The following is a 25,818-nucleotide window of genomic DNA, read 5'->3' as shown; positions in this document are numbered from 1 at the left end:
AGCTGTGACACCTGGCGGTGAGCCTCAAAGGCTCACCCCTTTGTCACAGCCCAGCAGGGCACTCCAGCTTAGTGGAGTTGCCCGCCCCCTCCGGCCACGGCCCCCACTTTTGGCGGCAAGGCTGGAGGGAACAAAGCAAGCAACAAGGAGGAGTCACTGGTCAGTCAGGACAGCCCCTAAGGTGTCCTGAGCTGAGGTGACTCTGACTTTTAGAAATCCTCCATCTTGCAGATGGAGGATTCCCCCAATAGGGTTAGGATTGTGACCCCCTCCCCTTGGGAGGAGGCACAAAGAGGGTGTACCCACCCTCAGGGCTAGTAGCCATTGGCTACTAACCCCCCAGACCTAAACACGCCCTTAAATTTAGTATTTAAGGGCTACCCTGAACCCTAGAAAATTAGATTCCTGCAACTACAAGAAGAAGGACTGCCTAGCTGAAAAACCCCTGCAGAGGAAGACCAGAAGACGACAACTGCCTTGGCTCCAGAAACTCACCGGCCTGTCTCCTGCCTTCCAAAGATCCTGCTCCAGCGACGCCTTCCAAAGGGACCAGCGACCTCGACATCCTCTGAGGACTGCCCCTGCTTCGAAAAGACAAGAAACTCCCGAGGACAGCGGACCTGCTCCAAGAAAGGCTGCAACTTTGTTTCCAGCAGCTTTAAAGAACCCTGCAAGCTCCCCGCAAAAGGCGTGAGACTTGCAACACTGCACCCGGCGACCCCGACTCGGTTGGTGGCGATCCAACACCTCAGGAGGGACCCCAGGACTACTCTAAGACTGTGAGTACAAAAACCTGTCCCCCCTGAGCCCCCACAGCGCCGCCTGCAGAGGGAATCCCGAGGCTTCCCCTGACCGCGACTCTTTGAATCCTAAGTCCCGACACCTGGGAGAGACCCTGCACCCGCAGCCCCCAGGACCTGAAGGACCGGACTTTCACTGGAGGAGTGACCCCCAGGAGTCCCTCTCCCTTGCCCAAGTGGAGGTTTCCCCGAGGAACCCCCCCCTTGCCTGCCTGCAGCGCTGAAGAGATCCCTAGATCTCCCATTGACTTCCATTACAAACCCGACGCTTGTTTCTACACTGCACCCGGCCGCCCCCGCGCTGCTGAGGGTGAGATTTCTGTGTGGACTTGTGTCCCCCCCGGTGCCCTACAAAACCCCCCTGGTCTGCCCTCCGAAGACGCGGGTACTTACCTGCAAGCAGACCGGAACCGGGGCACCCCCTTCTCTCCATTCTAGCCTATGTGTTTTGGGCACCACTTTGAACTCTGCACCTGACCGGCCCTGAGCTGCTGGTGTGGTGACTTTGGGGTTGCTCTGAACCCCCAACGGTGGGCTACCTTGGACCAAGAACTGAACCCTGTAAGTGTCTTACTTACCTGGTAAAATTAACAAATACTTACCTCCCCTAGGAACTGTGAAAATTGCACTAAGTGTCCACTTTTAAAACAGCTATTTGTCAATAACTTGAAAAGTATACATGCAATTTTGATGATTTGAAGTTCCTAAAGTACTTACCTGCAATACCTTTCGAATGAGATATTACATGTTAAATTTGAACCTGTGGTTCTTAAAATAAACTAAGAAAAGATATTTTTCTATATAAAAACCTATTGGCTGGATTTGTCTCTGAGTGTGTGTACCTCATTTATTGTCTATGTGTATGTACAACAAATGCTTAACACTACTCCTTGGATAAGCCTACTGCTCGACCACACTACCACAAAATAGAGCATTAGTATTATCTATTTTTACCGCTATTTTACCTCTAAGGGGAACCCTTGGACTCTGTGCATGCTATTCCTTACTTTGAAATAGCACATACAGAGCCAACTTCCTACATTGGTGGATCAGCGGTGGGGTACAAGACTTTGCATTTGCTGGACTACTCAGCCAATACCTGATCACACGACAAATTCCAAAATTGTCATTAGAAATTGATTTTTGCAATTTGAAAAGTTTTCTAAATTCTTAAAAGACCTGCTAGGGCCTTGTGTTAGATCCTGTTTAGCATTTCTTTTAGAGTTTAAAAGTTTGTAAAAGTTTGAATTAGATTCTAGAACCAGTTTTAGTTTCTTAAAAAGTATTCCAACTTTTAGAAGCATAATGTCTAGCACAGATGTGAATGTGGTGGAACTCGACACCACACCTTACCTCCATCTACAGATGAGAGAGCTAAGGTCACTCTGTAAACTAAAGAAAATAGCAATGGGCCCCAAACCTACCAAAGTACAGCTCCAGGAGCTTTTGGCAGAGTTTGAAAAGGCCAACCCCTCTGAGGATGGCAACTCAGAGGATGAAGATAGTGACTTGGAGGGAAATTCCCCCCCTCCAGTCCTACTTAGGGAGAGCAGGGCTTCTCAAGCCCTGACTCCACAAATAATAGTCAGAGATGCTGGTTCCCTCACAGGAGGGACCAACAACTCTGAAATCACTGAGGATAACTCCAGTGAAGAGGACATCCAGTTAGCCAGGATGGCCAAAAGATTGGCTTTGGAAAGACAGATCCTAGCCATAGAGAGGGAAAGACAAGAGATGGGCCTAGGACCCATCAATGGTGGCAGCAACATAAATAGGGTCAGAGATTCTCCTGACATGTTGAAAATCCCCAAAGGGATTGTAACTAAATATGAAGATGGTGATGACATCACCAAATGGTTCACAGCTTTTGAGAGGGCTTGTGTAACCAGAAAAGTGAACAGATCTCACTGGGGTGCTCTCCTTTGGGAAATGTTCACAGGAAAGTGTAGGGATAGACTCCTCACACTCTCTGGACAAGATGCAGAATCTTATGACCTCATGAAGGGTACCCTGATTGAGGGCTTTGGATTCTCCACTGAGGAGTACAGGATTAGGTTCAGGGGGGCTCAAAAATCCTCGAGCCAGACCTGGGTTGACTTTGTTGACTACTCAGTGAAAACACTAGATGGTTGGATTCAAGGCAGTGGTGTAAGTAATTATGATGGGCTGTACAATTTATTTGTGAAAGAACACCTGTTAAGTAATTGTTTCAATGATAAACTGCATCAGCATCTGGTAGACCTAGGACCAATTTCTCCCCAAGAATTGGGAAAGAAGGCGGACCATTGGGTCAAGACAAGGGTGTCCAAGACTTCAACAGGGGGTGACCAAAAGAAAGGGGTCACAAAGACTCCCCAGCAGAAGGGTGATGAGACAACCAAAACTAAAAATAGTAAAGAGTCTTCTACAGGCCCCCAAAAACCTGCACAGGAGGGTGGGCCCAGAGCCTCTTCACAAAACAATGGGTACAAGGGTAAAAACTTTGATCCCAAAAAGGCCTGGTGTCATAGCTGTAAACAGCATGGACACCAAACTGGAGACAAGGCCTGTCCCAAGAAAGGTTCCACTCCAAACTCCCATCCAGGTAACACTGGTATGGCTAGTCTCCAAGTGGGATCAACAGTGTGCCCAGAGCAAATCAGGGTCCACACTGAAGCTACTCTAGTTTCTGAGGGTGGGGTGGATTTAGCCACACTAGCTGTCTGGCCGCCTAACATGCAAAAATACAGACAGCAACTCTTAATTAATGGGACTAGAATAGAGGGCCTGAGGGATACAGGTGCCAGTGTCACCATGGTGACAGAGAAACTGGTTTCCCCTGGCCAATACCTGACTGGAAAAACTTACACAGTCACCAACGCTGACAATCAGAGAAAAGTACATCCCATGGCAATGGTTACTTTAGAATGGGGAGGGGTCAATGGCCTGAAGCAGGTGGTGGTCTCCTCAAATATCCCAGTGGACTGTCTGCTTGGAAATGACCTGGAGTCCTCAGCATGGGCTGAGGTAGAGCTAAAAACCCATGCAGCAATGCTGGGTATCCCTGAACTGGTGTGTGTGAAAACGAGAGCACAGTGCAAGGCACAGGGTGAAAAAGTAGAGCTGGAGTCTGGAAAAATGGCCCAGCCTACCAAGAGAACAGGAAAGTCAGTTGGGAAACCAACTGCAACACAGCAAAAGAAAGGGAACCTCTCTTCTCAGGAAGAAGTTCTGCCCTCTGAGGGAACTGAGCCTTTGGAGCTTGAACCTTATCAGGTTGAGCTCTTAGGCCCAGGGGGACCCTCAAGGGAAGAGCTGTGTAAGGGACAAGAAACCTGTCCCTCTCTTGAAGGCCTTAGGCAGCAAGCTGCTGAAGAGTCCAAAGGCAAGAAAAATGGAACACATAGGGTCTATTGGGAAGATGGGCTCCTGTACACTGAGGCCAGAGACCCCAAACCTGGTGCCACTAGGAGAGTGGTAGTGCCTCAGCTGTTCAGAGAGTTCATCCTAACATTGGCCCATGACATTCCCCTTGCTGGACATTTGGGACAAACCAAGACGTGGGAGAGGTTAGTCAACCACTTCTACTGGCCCAATATGTCCAACATGGTTAAGGAGTTTTGCCTCTCCTGCCCCACCTGTCAAGCCAGTGGTAAGACAGGTGGGCACCCAAAGGCCCCCCTCATTCCACTTCCAGTGGTGGGGGTGCCCTTTGAAAGAGTGGGTGTGGACATAGTTGGTCCACTGGAACCTCCCACAGCCTCAGGAAATATGTATATCCTGGTAGTAGTGGATCATGCTACCAGGTATCCTGAAGCTATTCCCCTTAGGTCGACTACTGCCCCTGCAGTAGCCAAGGCCCTCATTGGTATCTTTACCAGAGTGGGTTTCCCTAAGGAGGTGGTGTCTGACAGAGGTACCAACTTCATGTCAGCATACCTAAAGCACATGTGGAATGAGTGTGGAGTGACTTATAAATTCACTACACCTTACCATCCACAAACTAATGGCTTAGTTGAGAGATTCAACAAGACATTAAAGGGCATGATCATGGGGCTCCCAGAAAAACTCAAAAGGAGATGGGATGTCCTCCTGCCATGTCTGCTTTTCGCTTACAGGGAGGTACCACAGAAGGGAGTAGGGTTCTCACCCTTTGAACTTCTGTTTGGTCATCCTGTAAGGGGACCACTTGCCCTTGTTAAAGAAGGCTGGGAGAGACCTCTCCATGAGCCTAAACAGGACATAGTGGACTATGTACTTGGCCTTCGCTCTAGAATGGCAGAGTACATGGAAAAGGCAACCAAAAACCTTGAGGCCAGCCAACAACTCCAGAAGTTTTGGTATGACCAAAAGGCTGCACTGGTTGAGTTCCAACCAGGGCAGAAAGTCTGGGTTCTGGAGCCTGTGGCTCCCAGGGCACTCCAGGACAAATGGAGTGGCCCTTACCCAGTGCTAGAGAGGAAGAGTCAGGTCACCTACCTGGTGGACCTGGGCACAAGCAGGAGCCCCAAGAGGGTGATCCATGTGAACCGCCTTAAGCTCTTCCATGACAGGGCTGATGTGAATCTGTTAATGGTAACAGATGAGGATCAGGAGGCAGAGAGTGAACCTCTCCCTGATCTTCTGTCATCAGACCCAAAAGATGGCACAGTAGATGGAGTGATCTACTCAGACACCCTCTCTGGCCAACAGCAGGCTGATTGTAGGAGAGTCCTACAACAGTTTCCTGAGCTTTTCTCCCTAACCCCTGGTCAGACACACCTGTGTACCCATGATGTGGACACAGGAGACAGCATGCCTGTCAAGAACAAAATCTTCAGACAGTCTGACCATGTTAAGGAAAGCATCAAGATGGAAGTCCACAAGATGCTGGAATTGGGAGTGATTGAGCGCTCTGACAGCCCCTGGGCTAGCCCAGTGGTCTTAGTCCCCAAACCTCACACCAAAGATGGAAAGAAAGAGATGAGGTTTTGTGTGGACTACAGAGGGCTCAACTCTGTCACCAAGACAGATGCCCATCCAATTCCAAGAGCTGATGAGCTCATTGATAAGTTAGGTGCTGCCAAATTTCTAAGTACCTTTGACTTGACAGCAGGGTACTGGCAAATAAAAATGGCGCCTGGAGCAAAAGAAAAGACAGCATTCTCCACACCTGATGGGCATTATCAGTTTACTGTTATGCCCTTTGGTTTAAAGAATGCCCCTGCCACCTTCCAAAGGTTGGTGAATCAAGTCCTTGCTGGCTTGGAGTCCTTTAGCACAGCTTATCTTGATGATATTGCTGTCTTTAGCTCCACCTGGCAGGATCACCTGGTCCACCTGAAGAAGGTTTTGAAGGCTCTGCAATCTGCAGGCCTCTCTATCAAGGCATCCAAATGCCAGATAGGGCAGGGAACTGTGGTTTACTTGGGCCACCTTGTAGGTGGAGGCCAAGTTCAGCCACTCCAACCCAAGATCCAGACCATTCTGGACTGGGTAGCTCCAAAAACCCAGACTCAAGTCAGGGCATTCCTTGGCTTGACTGGGTACTACAGGAGGTTTGTGAAGGGATATGGATCCATTGTGACAGCCCTCACTGAGCTCACCTCCAAGAAAATGCCCAAGAAAGTGAACTGGACTGTGGACTGCCAACAGGCCTTTGACACCCTGAAACAAGCAATGTGCTCAGCACCAGTTCTCAAAGCTCCAGATTATTCTAAGCAGTTCATTGTGCAGACTGATGCCTCTGAACATGGGATAGGGGCAGTTTTGTCCCAAACAAATGATGATGGCCTTGACCAGCCTGTTGCTTTCATTAGCAGGAGGTTACTCCCCAGGGAGCAGCGTTGGAGTGCCATTGAGAGGGAGGCCTTTGCTGTGGTTTGGTCCCTGAAGAAGCTGAGACCATACCTCTTTGGGACTCACTTCCTAGTTCAAACTGACCACAGACCTCTCAAATGGCTGATGCAAATGAAAGGTGAAAATCCTAAACTGTTGAGGTGGTCCATCTCCCTACAGGGAATGGACTTTATAGTGGAACACAGACCTGGGACTGCCCATGCCAATGCAGATGGCCTTTCCAGGTTCTTCCACTTAGAAAATGAAGACTCTCTTGGGAAAGGTTAGTCTCATCCTCTTTCGTTTGGGGGGGGGTTGTGTAAGGAAATGCCTCCTTGGCATGGTTGCCCCCTGACTTTTTGCCTTTGCTGATGCTATGTTTACAATTGAAAGTGTGCTGAGGCCTGCTAACCAGGCCCCAGCACCAGTGTTCTTTCCCTAACCTGTACTTTTGTATCCACAATTGGCAGACCCTGGCATCCAGATAAGTCCCTTGTAACTGGTACTTCTAGTACCAAGGGCCCTGATGCCAAGGAAGGTCTCTAAGGGCTGCAGCATGTCTTATGCCACCCTGGAGACCTCTCACTCAGCACAGACACACTGCTTGCCAGCTTGTGTGTGCTAGTGAGGACCAAACGAGTAAGTCGACATGGCACTCCCCTCAGGGTGCCATGCCAGCCTCTCACTGCCTATGCAGTATAGGTAAGACACCCCTCTAGCAGGCCTTACAGCCCTAAGGCAGGGTGCACTATACCATAGGTGAGGGTACCAGTGCATGAGCATGGTACCCCTACAGTGTCTAAACAAAACCTTAGACATTGTAAGTGCAGGGTAGCCATAAGAGTATATGGTCTGGGAGTCTGTCAAACACGAACTCCACAGCACCATAATGGCTACACTGAAAACTGGGAAGTTTGGTATCAAACTTCTCAGCACAATAAATGCACACTGATGCCAGTGTACATTTTATTGTAAAATACACCACAGAGGGCACCTTAGAGGTGCCCCCTGAAACTTAACCGACTGTCTGTGTAGGCTGACTAGTTCCAGCAGCCTGCCACACCAGAGACATGTTGCTGGCCCCATGGGGAGAGTGCCTTTGTCACTCTGAGGCCAGTAACAAAGCCTGCACTGGGTGGAGATGCTAACACCTCCCCCAGGCAGGAGCTGTGACACCTGGCGGTGAGCCTCAAAGGCTCACCCCTTTGTCACAGCCCAGCAGGGCACTCCAGCTTAGTGGAGTTGCCCGCCCCCTCCGGCCACGGCCCCCACTTTTGGCGGCAAGGCTGGAGGGAACAAAGCAAGCAACAAGGAGGAGTCACTGGTCAGTCAGGACAGCCCCTAAGGTGTCCTGAGCTGAGGTGACTCTGACTTTTAGAAATCCTCCATCTTGCAGATGGAGGATTCCCCCAATAGGGTTAGGATTGTGACCCCCTCCCCTTGGGAGGAGGCACAAAGAGGGTGTACCCACCCTCAGGGCTAGTAGCCATTGGCTACTAACCCCCCAGACCTAAACACGCCCTTAAATTTAGTATTTAAGGGCTACCCTGAACCCTAGAAAATTAGATTCCTGCAACTACAAGAAGAAGGACTGCCTAGCTGAAAAACCCCTGCAGAGGAAGACCAGAAGACGACAACTGCCTTGGCTCCAGAAACTCACCGGCCTGTCTCCTGCCTTCCAAAGATCCTGCTCCAGCGACGCCTTCCAAAGGGACCAGCGACCTCGACATCCTCTGAGGACTGCCCCTGCTTCGAAAAGACAAGAAACTCCCGAGGACAGCGGACCTGCTCCAAGAAAGGCTGCAACTTTGTTTCCAGCAGCTTTAAAGAACCCTGCAAGCTCCCCGCAAAAGGCGTGAGACTTGCAACACTGCACCCGGCGACCCCGACTCGGTTGGTGGCGATCCAACACCTCAGGAGGGACCCCAGGACTACTCTAAGACTGTGAGTACAAAAACCTGTCCCCCCTGAGCCCCCACAGCGCCGCCTGCAGAGGGAATCCCGAGGCTTCCCCTGACCGCGACTCTTTGAATCCTAAGTCCCGACACCTGGGAGAGACCCTGCACCCGCAGCCCCCAGGACCTGAAGGACCGGACTTTCACTGGAGGAGTGACCCCCAGGAGTCCCTCTCCCTTGCCCAAGTGGAGGTTTCCCCGAGGAACCCCCCCCTTGCCTGCCTGCAGCGCTGAAGAGATCCCTAGATCTCCCATTGACTTCCATTACAAACCCGACGCTTGTTTCTACACTGCACCCGGCCGCCCCCGCGCTGCTGAGGGTGAGATTTCTGTGTGGACTTGTGTCCCCCCCGGTGCCCTACAAAACCCCCCTGGTCTGCCCTCCGAAGACGCGGGTACTTACCTGCAAGCAGACCGGAACCGGGGCACCCCCTTCTCTCCATTCTAGCCTATGTGTTTTGGGCACCACTTTGAACTCTGCACCTGACCGGCCCTGAGCTGCTGGTGTGGTGACTTTGGGGTTGCTCTGAACCCCCAACGGTGGGCTACCTTGGACCAAGAACTGAACCCTGTAAGTGTCTTACTTACCTGGTAAAATTAACAAATACTTACCTCCCCTAGGAACTGTGAAAATTGCACTAAGTGTCCACTTTTAAAACAGCTATTTGTCAATAACTTGAAAAGTATACATGCAATTTTGATGATTTGAAGTTCCTAAAGTACTTACCTGCAATACCTTTCGAATGAGATATTACATGTTAAATTTGAACCTGTGGTTCTTAAAATAAACTAAGAAAAGATATTTTTCTATATAAAAACCTATTGGCTGGATTTGTCTCTGAGTGTGTGTACCTCATTTATTGTCTATGTGTATGTACAACAAATGCTTAACACTACTCCTTGGATAAGCCTACTGCTCGACCACACTACCACAAAATAGAGCATTAGTATTATCTATTTTTACCGCTATTTTACCTCTAAGGGGAACCCTTGGACTCTGTGCATGCTATTCCTTACTTTGAAATAGCACATACAGAGCCAACTTCCTACACCTATGTGCTCCTATTGCAATCTATTGTAACTTTACACTGCTTGCATTACTTCCTTTTGCTATTACTGCATATTTTTGGTATTGTGTACATATATCTTGTGTATATTTGGCATCCTCATACTGAGGGTACTCACTGAGATACTTTTGGCATATTGTCATAAAAATAAAGTACCTTTATTTTTTGAATATCTCTGTATTGTGTTTTCTTATGATATTGTGCATTTGACACCGGTGGTATAGTAGGAGCTTTGCATGTCTCCTAGCTCAGCCTAAGCTGCTCTGCTATAGCTACCTTCTATCAGCCTAAGCTGCTAGAAACACCTCTTCTACACTAATAAGGGATAACTGGACCTGGCACAAGGTGTAAGTACCTCTGGTACCCACTACAAAAGCCAGTCCAGCCTCCCACAGAAGGGTCACTTCCCTATTCCTGATTGGCTATTTTCCTTCCATCCAAAAGGGAGGAAAATTAAATGGAGTGTTCACCTCACAGGTAACACCTTAGGGGTAGTGCATGTCAGATAGGGCAACTCCTCCTAACCTTCGTTTGAGTTTCCCGCTGTTGCTCCCACCACAAGAGGGCGTTTGCACCAGGGATACAATCTGTTGCTAGCAGCAGGCATTAGAGTCGAGTTTCAAAGGCGGTTAGCCCTCTGAAGCTCGCTGCCAGGGCTGTGCAAATTCCTGAGGGTGGGAGCAGTGGTACCTCCACCCAGGAAGGGCTTGGTTCTACAAACCATAGAGACAGTTCTCTCCCCCAAGCTTTGTAGATTGGGTGTCTGGAGGAGGCAGGCTGGATAGAACCAGCCAGCAACCATGCCAAGGTAGTTAGCTTTTGTAGGGTGCACCTCTAAAGTGACTCCTGGGTACCTTTTATAATAAATCCAACAATGGCAAGTATCCATTGACTGTATAGAATGACAACACTGGGAAGTAGCTGTTGACTGTATAGAATGATAATTGTTTTAAAGAGTCCTACAGTGAGGAATGAATGACTTAACGTGTAAAGCGCACAGCTACTCACAGTGCCACAGCAGTACATGTGACTAGGAGAGGATGAACAAGAAATTACTGGTTGAAGAGGTGTGTTTTAATAAGTTGTGAAAACCAGGCTCAGTCACTAAACTCCTGAGTTGCACAGGTGAGATTTTGGCCCCAAAGACCAAGAAAAACGTGCCACCACATCTTGCTTTTTTTCAAAAGAGGGACCAAAATCAAGTGAGCAGTGCTAGATCTTAGGACCCTATCTGATTGGTATTTCTGATTTCTTTCGTTCAGATAGTCAGGGGCAGAAGGAGAGCGCTCTGCACAAGCAATAAAGCTTTAAACTCGATCCCCTTGTGAGCAATTCAATTGAACAAGGTGATGGGAAGTTGGAGTGCTCTTCTGAAGATAGAACAGCAGACTATCTGCAATACTCCGGATTACCTCTAGCGTCAGATCAAGAATTTAGCGCAGTCCAACCAAGATAAAATAGTGGCTCTGACTACCGTTTTGGTGCATCCTATGGCAGGAGGGCTAAGAATTTTTTGAGTGCCCTTAAAAACCAAAAACTGTTTTTTAAGTAGTGACAATCTAGGCCTTAAAAGAGAGTTTATTATTAAAGATTACTCTCAGATTTCTGGCTGCATGTGCAGATGATGGAGTAGTTAGGCCATCAGAGGGCCAAGATCTGAACCAACCTGGTCTAGGATTGAGCCCGAAGAGAATAATTTTGATCTTGTCCAGATTCCATAGACCGGGCCCCCATGCACACTGGAAGATTGTTTTGCAGTGCCTTTGTCACAGGAGAATATTAGCTGTGCACCATTCATGTAAGAGATGACGATGCTGAATGATTCTACCAGGGTGGCAAGAAGGAATATACAGAAATTGAACAATGAAGGACTCAGTGCGGATCCCTGGAGAACTCTGCTTTTGAGTGGTTTTGCCTCGGAAAAATGTGGCTTTGTCCACAATTACTGTTTTCTGGCTGCTAGAAATGAAGTAGTCATTTCAAGGCCATTTACCCAAGCCTGATATTAGTCAAACGTTGCAGCAGAATGTTGCGAGAGATGACAAAAGGTCGAATAGAATGAGGGTGGAGTTGTGGCCCTGGCCCAAAGAAAACTTCAGGGCCTTGGTAATTTCCAGGAGAGCGGTTTCAGCGCTGTTGCAGGCACAAAAGAACGGATTGGGAGGGGGTGGAGAAGATGGCTAGATTCTACAAACTCCAAAAGTTGGCTATTTACAATAGACTCCGGAATCCTGGCGGCAACAGGGAGAAGAGAGGTGGGTCTGATATTGGACCGAGTCTTATCAATTGGCCTTAGGCTTTTCAGCAAGAGGACAACACTACCTTTTTTCCATCCATTTGCAAGGAAGAGTTAAATACCTTTGCGCACACTGGACCAGTAACAGCCACAGTTTACCTCAAGATGTGGGGAGGGCATGGGTCTAAGGGAGAACTAGTCTAGCATGAAATAAAGAACGCTTTCACTTCTTCCTCAATCGGAGGAGTAAAAGAGCAGCATGCTGTACGGAATGGGAGCAGGGGGCAGACAGAAAAAAAAGCCATGGGGAGGCAATAATGAGACGCTATTATATTAGTCTGAATTTTAGAAATTCTATCTTCAAAGACATCTCTTAATTTCTAACCTAACGTGGGGTTAGTTTCTGGCATGATGGCTCGTGCTTTAGGGTCCATAAAACCAGACACAATTAAAAAAAGAAAATGTCCATGTATAATACTGGCGCTGAGCTGATTTAATATTGTTGTAATAATTCCCCAGAGCCTGTTTATATATTACTTTGACTGCATCATGATAATGTCTTTTACAGCTTTTTCTTTCTGCACTGAGTTCTGAGGAGAACAAAGGTGCTGGAGGGGCGAGTCGCTGTTTTACTTTAGTATAAACTCTAATTAGGGGCTACAATATCTGCAGCCTCAAGGCGCCATTGTAATTTTGAGATCAGTACTTTGTTCCGCGCTCTTGCCATGGAGACATCGGTATTATAATTGTCATCCCTAGTCCTATGGGGAGACCAAGCAAACCTCAATAGGTAGTGATCACACATGTTACTGCTATACTGTATTATCAAAGGCATGGTACTAGTGGCCCTGAAACAAGTAGGAAAAGTACTAAAAACGTCTTGCCTAACATGTGCACATGCCTTCTTTCCCTGTGGGGGCGGCGTACAAAAATGCAGTAGCACATGAAATTAACCAACAGCCCATTCCATATAAACGTTTTTTCCCTAAAGGGTAAAAGTATTTTTCCCTGGCCAGTGCCTAGTGCATGTCTCAGAGCAGTCTGGAACCTGCATACAAATGTTGTATTCAGGACAGCGTGTCAAACCTATTGTTAACATGAGGTACGGAACCTATATGGTAGTTACTATCCACAGGGAAAAAAGCTAATTACAAATGTATCACACAATATACAATTTCCAAGAGATAGAAAAAAAGAAAAGAATTGCCAGCTCTAGGTAAATTAGTGCTGCAGAACAAATGCAGTTAAAGTCTCACTCCTCAACAAGCAGGAAAATATTAAATGAAATGGAGGAATAGAGATGGGTTTTAAACAGGGTAGAACTATATATATTAGAACCAATCGTTCATGGTTCAACAGTCAAATTTAGCAACTACATAAAATAGGTGTACCATAGTATTGCGCATCAATTTTATGCAAGCAAACAATTTGTTGTCTCCCTTGGAGCTCGATCATTCCACACATAATGACGATGTCAAGAGACATCAAAAACAAAAGAAACGGGTTTCACTTATTCTGAGAAGTAATACTACATCAAAGAAACAGTGGTTGCTGCATAAAATCCTAAAATAGAAGCTCTTCCTTTGCAAGTAGAGTTGTCTGCTTGTGACTGCATTAGTACATTATAGGCAGCAATACATTTTCACTGAATGAAAAAATGAGTTAAATGATGGAATTCTATGCTACAGACAGGAATATATAAAGAAGTGACTTACACTGTTTACTACAACTGCTACTAATGTTACTACACTGCCTTGTACTTATTTAATTGATCAAATAAAAAGTATAATTACCTACCACATGCAGGCCCCATTTTTAGGCATTTAACAAAAAAGCTTTCAAAAATGTTCTTTGTTACGTTCAAACAAGGCAGAGGAAATACAATGAGCATGGTACTTACATTTTTACTGGGTACACAAAGAGGAGTTCCTTGCTTCACCTGGCCTGCTTCGATAATCACTCCCATCACTATAGGATCTCGAGAGTTGAAAATAAACTGAGGGAGTATTCGAATCTTGCATGGAAATACTGCTATGTGCCTAGAGAGAGGAAGAAAAGTATTAAATGCACAATTGGTCTTAAAACTCATAGTTAAACTCGAATCACTAGAACTATAGCTGGATAAAGTGTTCCCCAGGAAGATCACATTTCCTAGGTGTAGTGCCAAATCTGGACACAACTTTCAATCCTGTGGATAGTTCTGCACAGATTGGTTAAAGCGTTCAACCTTTTCTGGACAGTGGGGGGTGGGGGAAGGGTCTCAGGGGGATGGCAGAGCAGCAGGTCATTTTGTCGTTTTGGAAAGGTCTATGCCTATTCTTTTTTTGCTTGCAGACAGCACAAACAGCCTTAAGCAAAATGGCACCAGTTTTCAAATGTACTCAGAAGACATTGCTGTACATGTGATTTTCAGATTCTGTTGCAATTTTTATTAGCTTCATTGTCATTATAAAAGCAATACATATATAAGGTAAGTATGGAGAGGACTTCAGCGTTTATGGAAAGAATACAAAAAAGACACGTTAATTAGCCATTTTTTCAGTTAGCTTGACCTTTCATGACAATCTAAGGATCCAGTGCTAAAATAAAGTTAACAAGCACTGGCAAACCCAATAGATCCGACTATTAAGTTAAAGCATGTACAAATGCTATCTTCATGTGTTACCATATTAAAGCCAGGCCTATCCGCTTTGCTGGGTTTTCATATCTGCTTCTGAAAAGGCCAAACCAGAGGAAACCTGCCTCCCAGGGTGCTCGAGCAGAAGCCATTATTGCACTCTCCATCTTCTTTGGGTATCACTTAATAAGTTTCTGTTTTTATAGACCAAGAAAAGGTTCCTTACTTTTGGATAAGGATCCATCACCTGTTCAAGTTTCAAGGAACAGTTCAGGTTGTGGTGTGACTGTATACTCTAAAATGTCAACAATGTCACTGTAATAACTTCCCCTAGTATGTACGTGTATGGTATTTCTATTAGGTGAACCTAGCCTAAAGGAAGCACAGTGCTACACATGGTCAAAGATGAGCATTAAGTCAAAGAATAAGAGGAGAGGAAGCAGGGTTGAGGGTGGGCATGTGCTGTGTTGTAGTCTTTTTTTTTAAAGAAGTGAGTCTTCAACTCGTTCCTAAACTGGAGCAGTATTAGGTATGTCCTGATGGATACACAGTGTAACGGAATATCCAGTGTGCAGAGATGAAAGACCTGCTAAATTGTCCACCCCCCTTTTTTATTTAAAACAAAAACAAAAAAAAACGTTTTAGTCTGTAGTCAGATGGTGTCCTGTTTGCAGGTGTTGCGAGATCCACCAAAGATAGTGAGCTTATCTGCAAGTTAAGCAAGGGAGTTAGTCATGATAGTTTTGTAAATGATGCCGCTGGTTTTAAAGATGGTGCTGGCCAGCAAGGGGAGCCCATAAATAACATTTCATCAGGATGATGGTGATGCAATCACATTTCTTTAGGTCCTAGACGAGATGTGCTGAAGCGTGTAGGAAGTGACAGGAAATGCCAGAGTTGAGTATGGGAGGCCACTGAGGATTGCATCACCATCATCCAGATGGATGAGTACGAAGGCTTGAACAGCAGTTCTGAGAGTGCTTTCCGGAAGAAACAGTTTGACTTTCTTAAGAAAAGAGAGCTGGGACATGCTGTCTGATTTTTGCCAATGCGTTTCTTGAGGGTGAGATTGGTATCCAGGGTGAATCCAAGTGACCTGGCATTCAATGAAAATTGCATTTTGATGCAAGAAAGGTTCATGTGAGTGAGACAGTTTTTCAAAAGCAACAAGGTGATGGATGAAATGCTCGAATTAATCACAGCCACTGGCCACATCCCAAACCATCGACTTTTGCACACCATGCCATCTACATTTGGACCCAACCATGTGCAAATCAATCTTGTTCCTCATGGGAAAAGTTGAACAAGTCCAGTCTGAACTGCCAGGCCAGGTCCTCCCTGAACTAGAACACAGGAAACCCAGGACTGGCAAGGTATAGCTTGGTTGCATTGGCAAAGTGAGCCCAGGACCCACGTCTTGGCATACCCGACGCACTTAGGGCAGCAAATGCAAGAACAACAACAGGGTAATGGATGAAATGCTTGGATTAATCTCAGCCACAGGCAATGGCTTGGGCCTGCATCTCAAGCCAGTTTTCTACTGTATCTTGTTTATTGCTCTTGGCAGGTAACTGAAATTCTGCATTGATTGAGCTGTGCTTCACAGAAGTGCTAGATATCCAGATTTGGATGATGTGCAAGCAGTGTGTGAGGGCAATGGATGTCTGAAGCAGAGAAGACTTTCAAGTACAGTTGTATATCAACATACTGGTGAATTTTGTGACTCCATGTTTAGGTAAATGATTGGAGACAGTATGGGACCAGTGCTGTGAGAAGCCTCAGCAGTTGCAGTCAGTATCTTATTAGTATCTCTGTGTCACTCAGTGTTAAAAAAAAAAAAAGACCACCCGGTAGAGTAGGTCAAATTGTCCCAAGTTCCTCATACCCCTTACCAGTAGGTTTAGGTATAAGAAGGAGGCTCCAAAAAATCTCAAGGGCTCCAACAAGCGATGGGATTGCGAACTCAACGCATGAAATATTTAAAAAAAGAAAAAGAAAAAAAAAAAAAAAAAAACAGAGTTCACAATGCAAATAAGGGATTTAGGAAGGGAACTCCCTACTCTAAAAAATGCCCGGTTTACACAGTGCTGTTTTGAGTCATATTAAAACCAATGTTCTGCAAGGGGGAGAAAGTGGAGAGGGAAGTACACTGGCCACAACAAAGTACAGTTTAGCGGTTTCTGAGTTCACTAGGAACCCAGAAACTATAATTGGAACCAAATAATATCACACGCAGGTGTTATATCAAAAAGTCGTTGTGTAACAGTATAAATCATAATACATGAACTGTAGAAATGAGTTAAAAAACATAGGAACAATAGCCAAGTAAAAATAAATGACAATTCCATGCATATAACATATCGTACCTTGCTACACTGTGGGTGAGATGACAAGCTTCCTTAATTAGGTTACAATGAGTGTGTCTGTGACAAGTTCACATCAAGTGGTCAATAAACGGGAACTTGAACTGTGCTCTACAGAGATTCAAACACTTGCCTAAGAGCATATGCTGTGTCTTCAGGGGAAACTGGTATCAGACTGCAAAATCATCTGGATCCCAATGTAGTGTGGTCAGTTTTACGTATATTTTGTGCATTAGCTTCAGGCCTTAGGCCTCTGTGCACTTTGCCCTAAATATATTTTATTCATTTGCTAACAGCTTAGAGCCTCTGTGCACTTTACTCTAAATGCTTTCTATTAGGCTTCGTACTGTTATTTTACAGAATAGCCAGTTCTACGGTGTTGTTTTTTATTCATATCACACTGTTTTGCCTACTTCAGCACTGGAGTTCTTCATAACATATTCACTCTGTGCTTTAGTCAAGGATACAGTCTGGTACATTGCCGATAGACGTGGTAGGAGTCTAGACTTGCCATTCCTGCGTAGGAACATTTTGTGATCACGATGACATGTTAGTTATAAAATCACTTCCTTGTCCCAATACATGTAAGAGGGAGATTCCGACCAGGGAACCACAACTAGACGCTGACTGCCTCGTTGCAGATGAGGAACCAGATCAAAGGCCTTCGCTCAGGTATTAGTGTGTCCGTCTCCCTAGTGATACAGAAAGGCAAGCTGAAAGCTTAAGATGCTGTGCTCCAAATAGAACAAGCAGAGGGAGAGTAGAAATGGTTAGGAATTATGATAGCTTTATTTCTATGTTTTACTCTCCTGGTTACTATATCAATCCTACTATGTTGTATTGTTCTGGTTATTGCGGCTCACGCCTTAATATCTAAAATACAGTCGTTTTATTAAAACATTATATAAAACTTATACTGTCTTTGTCATTTGTATATGAGACCATATTGTGAATGAGAGAGTTGGTTTGGATCTGAGTGACCACGACTTCCCTGAGAAGTTCCGAAGATGTCATGCGCTCGGCTGCCCAATCATTTCTTCCCCGTGGGAGAAATGAGGCACTGCTAGTTAGCCGGAGCAACAACCGGATTTAGGGTGACAGAGTTCCTTACACGTGGGTCAGACTCAGTCCCCCACACCGTTATCGATCCTGCTGCCTAGAAATCCAGTAGTCTCATTTAGGATAATGAGAGCCCACGCGACATGGCGCCGCCAACGTTTGGTCTGGCTCTAATGTTTGGGTCCGACTGACTCTCTCGGTCTCGTATATATTTTGACTCCTCGGTTCCGTATACGGAGACGTCCGTGGGGCTGAGGGTTTCCGCCACCACGGGTTGGGTACATCCTCATACTTTGTGGTTGGTTGTTCAAGCTTGAACTTTGAAAGGAAATACCCTGATATTGGTGTGCCTTCTCTGTCATAGAGCTATTATTGTTATACTAATGGCGAATCCAGTTGTAATAAATATACCGCTTAATATGCGATTGCCGCTCACGGGTCATCTGATAGCACATGGACTGACGGTCCAGGGGGGTCCGGTCACTTTTGTGGTGGACGCCCATGCAGCCTATAGAACAGAACTTTTTTATTCTTGGGTCGTATTTCCAGCAGCTGATGGGGGTACAAATACTTTTCACGAATATACTGTTGCGAATGTCCCTGGACAATACAGGGCTTATGCATACTTAGAAATACCTTTATCTTATCAAGAACACCATAATTGGCTTGATGGCGCCCTCCCACATTCAGTAACACCAGTAAGGTTAGGTCCGTTGAGTAATGATGGTCCAACCTGGCCTTTATTGGCTACATATACACCATATCCTGGAGTGGCAAATGTGGCAGTGGCTGAAGTGCGTCGTTTATATGTGGAATTAACTGCAACGTACAGACGATTAGTTCAGTTTGTGATGCAGACATTAAATACTAATGCAGCGCGTGCTGCTCCAGCTCACCCACATGCGGTGGTACCGGGAATCAATCCGGCCACTGTACACTCTGTAATGGGCAAAGTACCGGCTAAACGTGAGGAGACTCCATTTTGGCTGGCGCAAAAAATTAATACGCTGGAAGCAGTATTTCCCCATACGGGACCTCAGGATAAGCATAGGATTTTGACGATGTGTTTGCCGTATGGGATGGTTCCTACGGTGGATCTTTGTAATACTTGGGGCACGGTGTTTGCCGCACTCTATACTACAGCACACAGTACACCGACTTTGGCTAATTTGCCGGAGGTGCTTAAACAAATTCAGGATGAATATGGGGCTGCCCCTGCCTTAGATTTAGGCATGCAATTGATGGGTAATTTTGCAGCGGTTTCTTCTATTATTTTGAGTAATCTCAAGGGGGAGGCTGTAGCACTAGCAGTGCGAATGCGTCTTCGGGACGTTCCGCAGGTTAATCAGGAGCGGGAACTTCCGAGAATAATAGCTTAAACATATTCTAGTATTGGTCGTGATAGCCTAGGGGCTCGACCGCAGAAGCCACAGTTGCAGGGTATAAATAATAAGGATAATTCTAAGCAACAGCAACCTGAGGGTGCAAAAAAGCGCTGGGATAAGAAACAGCAAACACCTAAGAAAGATGGTGGGCAGTCTCCGCAACCGGAGACCCCACAAAATAAGTATAATCTCAGGAATAGGGATACTTTGAAGACGCCTGATAGATATCAATATACTGATACGCGCCAATCTCGTTCCTTTCAGGACTCCTCGGAGAAAAGAAGTGAGAGAGGTGGGCGGTCAGAGCGGAGGACGGAGTACGTGAAACCGAGACAGGATTCACAACGCTCAGCGGAGGTTTCTATTAAACAAGAAGAGAAACCGCTGCAACAAAAACAGCAATTTAAAAAGAAAAAAGTGGCCGCAGTCTCAGACATGCCGCTCAAGAAGAGGGTTCTCTTGACGAACAAGACATGGGCGTTAGCGCTGTTAGCGCGGCAGAGGTCACAATAGTTCGCCGGAGTCTTCTAGAGCATCTGGAGGCGAAAGCAACTGATGACTTCATACAAGTCGAGACGGCGGATATGCGAGTCTCTGCTCCTGATCAAGTATATCTTGTGACTCTACGATTAGAAGGGGACATTGACCGCGTTGTACACGCCATCTTTAGGGACCATGTGGTGAAATCATATGATGTCCTGTTGGCCGAACGAGATTGGCCACCTGACTTTGTTCGCGACTGACCGGTTGGGGAGGAGGTTATAGCGCCTTCCTTTTCACCACTTGTTCCGAGAGAACTAGCGGAGTCATATGGTAAATCATGGGCTCTGGCACAAGCCCCCGCCCTATATAGAAATAATGTGGGGTGGGATAAACATTCACCTTATCATGTCATTCCCATTAAAGGAGAACCTCAGCCACAGCCGCAATATCCTATTAAATTTGAAGCAAGGGCATCGGTTCGGAAAATTCTTACACAATTGGAGTACCAAGGTGTGATTGAGCCTTTTGTCTCGCCGATGAATAATCCCTTATTTCCGTTTGCTAAACCGGACCATTCCTATAGGATAGTGGTGGATTACAGACATTTGAATAGTCATGCACGCACATATGCAATACAGAATTCACATAGCGCTGCATTTATGAATAATATAGTGCGTAAAAAATACAAAACAACCTTGGATATCTCGAATGGATTTTTCTGCCAGAATATAGCACCCGAAAGTCGGGACTATACCAGTTTCAGTGCGTTTGGCTCTCAGAAAAAGTTTTGTCGTTTACCTCAGGGGTATAAGAATAGCCCAGGACTGTTTTCGGCTCGTGTGACTGAACTTCTGCACGAGTTGGACCCTGAGGCGTTATCATATGTTGATGACATTTATTTGACGGACGATGAGATTCAACAACATCTCAGTCGCGTATCGCGCATTGTTGTGGGTTTTGCTGATATTGGTTATAAGTTTAATTTTAAGAAATCGAAGATTACATCCTCAGTGTTATTTTCCTGGGATATGAGTTATCGAGTGAGGGCAAGAGCCTGGCGCCACATTTTTTGGAGAAATGTGCTTTACTGCAGCCTCCTAATACGGTTCGGAAGCTCCAGTCTTTGTTGGGGTTTCTGAATTTTGGCAGAACTTACATTCCTGATTATGCTACACGTATAAAACCCTTATATGAACTGATTCGCCCGAATTTTTCAAGTAGATTTTGGACGATTGAGCATACACACATACTGCGAGAGTTGCAGAATGATCTCTTAGCGGTTAAACATTTACACACACGGGACAATAAAACTCATTTGGTCATCAGGGTGATTCCTGGGGCTGTTGGATTTACGTATGTCACCTTTAATGAAGGGGAGACAGTCCGGATAGCATACAAGTCCCACTTGTATTCTGCTGCAGAACAACGTTTTGCACAGACTGAGAAAATTCTCACTGCAGTACAGATGGCTGTGATCAAAGAAAGACCGCTAGCCCAGGGCCAACGCATAATTGTCGTTTCCCCAATTCCGGCCTTAGAGGCTGTTACAAAAGCTAGTGTTTCGAAAGCTTTACACCCGCGGTGGATACAATGGGCTACGTCTTTGACGGCCACTGATGTGGATTATATATTTGACCCTAAGCTGCAGACTCAAGAATTTCTTCAATATGAAATAGAGTATCCAGTTCCTGCTGGCACATTGCCTATTGACCAATATGAAGTGGTCATGTAAACCGATGGCTCTGCGCAACCGGCGGTTGGGACTAAACAACAGTATTCAGCTGCATGTGCGGTGGTGAGCGGGACTATGGAGGGGGAAGTCTTCTGCCCCCGACATACTTATACTAAAACATTGGGAGATTGCACGGCGCAGCTGGCTGAGCTCAAAGCTCTTTTGTTAGCGTTGGAGCATGCAGAGCCGGCGATATTGACCTTGCTGGTCTGTGACTCCTACTACTGTGTGCAATCCTTCAATGAATATCTGCATTATTGGAAAATGAATGGGTTCAGAGATTCTAAAGGCAACACCATTAAACATAAATTGTTGTGGGGTAAGGTTGCGGGTCTGAAAGAAACGCTTCCTAAAGTCCATGTTGTACATACACTTGGACACCAGCGCGTTGGAATACACGTTGCTGGGAATACTTTGGCTGATGAGGCTGCAAAGTCGGCAGTGGCTATCGCCACTGTAGCCGCGGTAACTCGTTTGAGTTCAAAACCAGACATAGCGATTTCGGCTGCCATAAAAGCTTCGGCTGATGGCACGCCATTTCCTAAAGGATTCCCTTCTAAATATAGTTACTGCTTGAGTGGTGCACTTAATGCTGTTGTTCATATTCCAGGCGTTGGTGTACGTGAGTTACCGAATATGATTGAGAGACCTCGATTAATTTCTGCAGCACATGAAGGGGTGGCATCTGCGCATGCTGGTGTGGCTGCCACGATTTCACTTTTACAGGCCCGTTATTGGTGGCCTGGTCTCTATAAGGAGACAAAGCAGTATGTCCTTTGTTGTGACGTCTGTCAACAAATTAAAGCATCGTCGGCTAGACGCCCGCAGCAGACTCCTCTTCTGATATCAAATAGACCATTACAGTGTGTGTACTTGGACCATTGTGGTCCACTGACACCAGATAGTGCATACAAATACATATTGGTTGCTGTAGATTCGTGCTCCAGATTTGTGTGGGTCTGGCCACAGCGCTCGGCTGACGCTCGGACTGTTATTAAAGATTTGCGTATCTTTGTCGATACATTTGCAGTTGCAGCTTTTCATTCGGACCAGGGCCCTGCTTTTGCCTCTAAGGCATTCAGGGACACCATGGCTTCGTTGGGGGTCCAACTCCAATTCTCGTCTCCATTTCATCCAGAGGGAAATTCTGTCGTGGAGCGTTTAAATCGTGATTTAAAGCAATCCTTAACAGCCAGGGTTATAGGTACGGGTCGTAGTTGGCTAGCCCACCTGTATTGAGTACAGAGAGCACTTAATAACTTGCCTAGAAGGTCACTGGGGGGTCATACTTCATATGAGTGCCTGTTCGGAACACGAATGTATGTTCCTGATCTAGATGGTCCTGGTGTGGAGGCGGCAGATACGCCCTTTGACATAAATGATCGTGTCACTGTTTTACAGGATTTACAACAATTTTGTGAAGATAACTCTTCTGCGAGTGCTGCCTCCTCTGGAATTAAGGTTGAGCCAGTAACACCTACTGGTTGGATACCCAGGATTGGGGATCGGGGATCTAGTGCGTGAAAAGGTCGCAGTAAAGAAAGAATTTGGTCCTTCTTATCGAGCACCTGTCCCGGTGTTGGGGGTGAGCGGCACGAGAACTGTGATTTTGCCGCCGCTGCAAGGGGCCAAAGGAAATCGTTTTGTTTCCATTGATAATGTCAAGTTACAACATGTGGCCGATTCTGCACAGCAGACCAAGAGGGGCACCCAGTAGTTCCGGCATCCCTCTCACTACTGGGGAAGAAGTCCCGCTGCAGGTGATTTGCACCGACCCGGTTTCCTCTCCAAGCTTGGGGAGGGTGGAAGATGATCTTGCGATTGTTCCACAGTCAACGATTGATATCGATTCTTTTTCTCAAGTTGCTGTACGTTCTACTGATGTTTCTGAACATGTGATTTATAGCGTACCTAGGAGAGAACCTCCATCAGCTTCCTTGTTCACTGTTGCACCTTTTGCAAGAACTGCCTCTGGCTGCTTCAACGACGCGGATGAGGCTGTATCCAGCTCTTCGTCTTCGCTGTCTTCAATCCGAGGTCCACGTAAGCTACTCAGTTGGCTTAAACGTACATATTTTGTTGTTCCTTGGAACTATTTGTGGCTTTTTATGGCTGTACTGACTATTTTTTTATGGTTGGGATTTGTGGTTACCTTTTTTCTGGTAATACATGGTCATTTTCTTCCTGATGGATCAGACACTGAGCACGTGGAGACTGTGTTGAGACCACATTTTTCGTCTCATATGGTTCGAAGAGACTTATCCAATGTGAACATTTCTGCAATACCAATTCCCTTTTGAATACTAACTTTCCGAGTCACTTCGGTGAACTTGTGGGGCGTATATTTAATGCATCCAGCACTGCTGGTATTGCTCATTTTTTCAAAGCCGTTGGTGTTGGTTTCGTTCACACCTTCTCTTCCATATTCGGTTTGATACCTTCGGCTATACACTCTATTTTCGGAAGCATTTTTGGGGGTTTCCCGATTACTTTGTCTTTATTGGCTGGAGTTTTGCTGTTGTTGCTATTTTTTCGCAATGGCTGTCCCGCCGCAACGAGATCCTGTATTGCTGCTCCCGTCAGCACAGCTGTGTCGTGAACGCATGATGCAGCGTTTTGGAGCAACACTCCTGGCTCATCTGGAGTGTGACTGGTCTTTGTCGTTCCGACCGGTTTTGGATTGTGTGCAACCCGTGTTTCGATGCCTTTGGTGCTCGTTTGAACATGCACTGGCTTTCTGTCTCTCACTGCAGCGCTCTCCAGTGGTTGATCTTGATCTGTTGATGTTCCCTATTAGGGCTCATTCCCAGACTTGTGCACTACGGTTGCGTTTGCTTCGTGAAGCGGATTATGAGATTCCCTTCCTGGAGGAAGATGGTTTTGTCTCTTTTCTTGGCACTACACGGGGTGCCGCCCTGAATGGTTTTGGGGCTTTGGAACACACCTGCTCCATGGTACTTTGTGGCGTGGATCTTCCGATATTGACCTATCTCGAAGTGGAGGAGCTTCTACGTTCTATTGCTTCTGTCTGACAATTGGATTTTTTTTTTCTCTCTCTCTCCCGACTAAATTGACACTATATTGCAATTCGCTCTATCGTCGCATGTTTCCTAAATTTATGACTTTGTTGTCTTCTCATCTTGTCGAAATGTTGGGTTTAAATTCAGGTCATGTTTTTTTTTATTTTTTTTTATGTTGTTGGAACCACATGCTACCGACAAGGGGAGGGTGTAGTGTGGTCAGTTTTACGTATATTTTGCGCATTAGCTCCAGGCCTTAGGCCTCTGTGCACTTTGCCCTAAATATATTTTATTCATTTGCTAACAGCTTAGAGCCTCTGTGCACTTTACTCTAAATGCTTTCTATTAGGCTTCGTACTGTTATTTTACAGAATAGCCAGTTCTACGGTGTTGTTTTTTATTCATATCACACTGTTTTGCCTACTTCAGCACTGGAGTTCTTCATAACATATTCACTCTGTGCTTTAGTCAAGGATACAGTCTGGTACATTGCCGATAGACGTGGTAGGAGTCTAGACTTGCCATTCCTGCGTAGGAACATTTTGTGATCACGATGACATGTTAGTTATAAAATCACTTCCTTGTCCCAATACATGTAAGAGGGAGATTCCGACCAGGGAACCACAACTAGACGCTGACTGCCTCGTTGCAGATGCTGAACCAGATCACAGGCCTTCGCTCAGGTATTAGTGTGTCCGTCTCCCTAGTGATACAGAAAGGCAAGCTGAAAGCTTAAGATGCTGTGCTCCAAATAGAACAAGCAGAGGGAAAGTAGAAATGGTTAGGAATTATGATAGCTTTATTTCTATGTTTTACTCTCCTGGTTACTATATCAATACTACTATGTTGTATTGTTCTGGTTATTGCGGCTCACGCCTTAATATCTAAAATACAGTCGTTTTATTAAAACATTATATAAAACTTATACTGTCTTTGTCATTTGTATATGAGACCATATTGTGAATGAGAGAGTTGGTTTGGATCTGAGTGACCACGACTTCCCTGAGAAGTTCCGAAGATGTCATGCGCTCGGCTGCCCAATCATTTCTTCCCCGTGGGAGAAATGAGGCACTGCTAGTTAGCCGGAGCAACAACCGGATTTAGGGTGACAGAGTTCCTTACACGTGGGTCAGACTCAGTCCCCCACACCGTTATCGATCCTGCTGCCTAGAAATCCAGTAGTCTCATTTAGGATAATGAGAGCCCACGCGACACAAAAATACTTTCAACAATAAATGTACAGCCTTCCAGAGAATCCACCTACTCCCCCCATAAATGAAAAACACACGAGTATGCTCTCCTTAT

At 45.9% G+C, this 25,818-nt stretch overlaps 1 protein-coding gene across 1 annotated transcript in view; it reads right to left on the bottom strand.

Annotated features, from left to right (window-relative positions):
• The window catches only part of EIF5B (eukaryotic translation initiation factor 5B), a 675,161-nt gene that overhangs the window by 68,130 nt on the left and 581,213 nt on the right, over positions 1 to 25,818 (bottom strand). Inside the window, exon 22 of the mRNA XM_069204389.1 lies at positions 13,755 to 13,893. Coding sequence (XP_069060490.1) covers positions 13,755 to 13,893 — 139 coding nt within the window. The remainder of the gene's footprint in view (positions 1 to 13,754; positions 13,894 to 25,818) is intronic.

Source organism: Pleurodeles waltl, chromosome 8 (assembly GCF_031143425.1).
Source record: "Pleurodeles waltl isolate 20211129_DDA chromosome 8, aPleWal1.hap1.20221129, whole genome shotgun sequence".
In the NCBI taxonomy this organism is placed as follows: Eukaryota; Metazoa; Chordata; class Amphibia; order Caudata; family Salamandridae; genus Pleurodeles; species Pleurodeles waltl.
The sequence above is the reverse complement of the archived record's forward strand: the minus strand, read 5'-3'. Positions and strand labels throughout refer to the sequence as shown.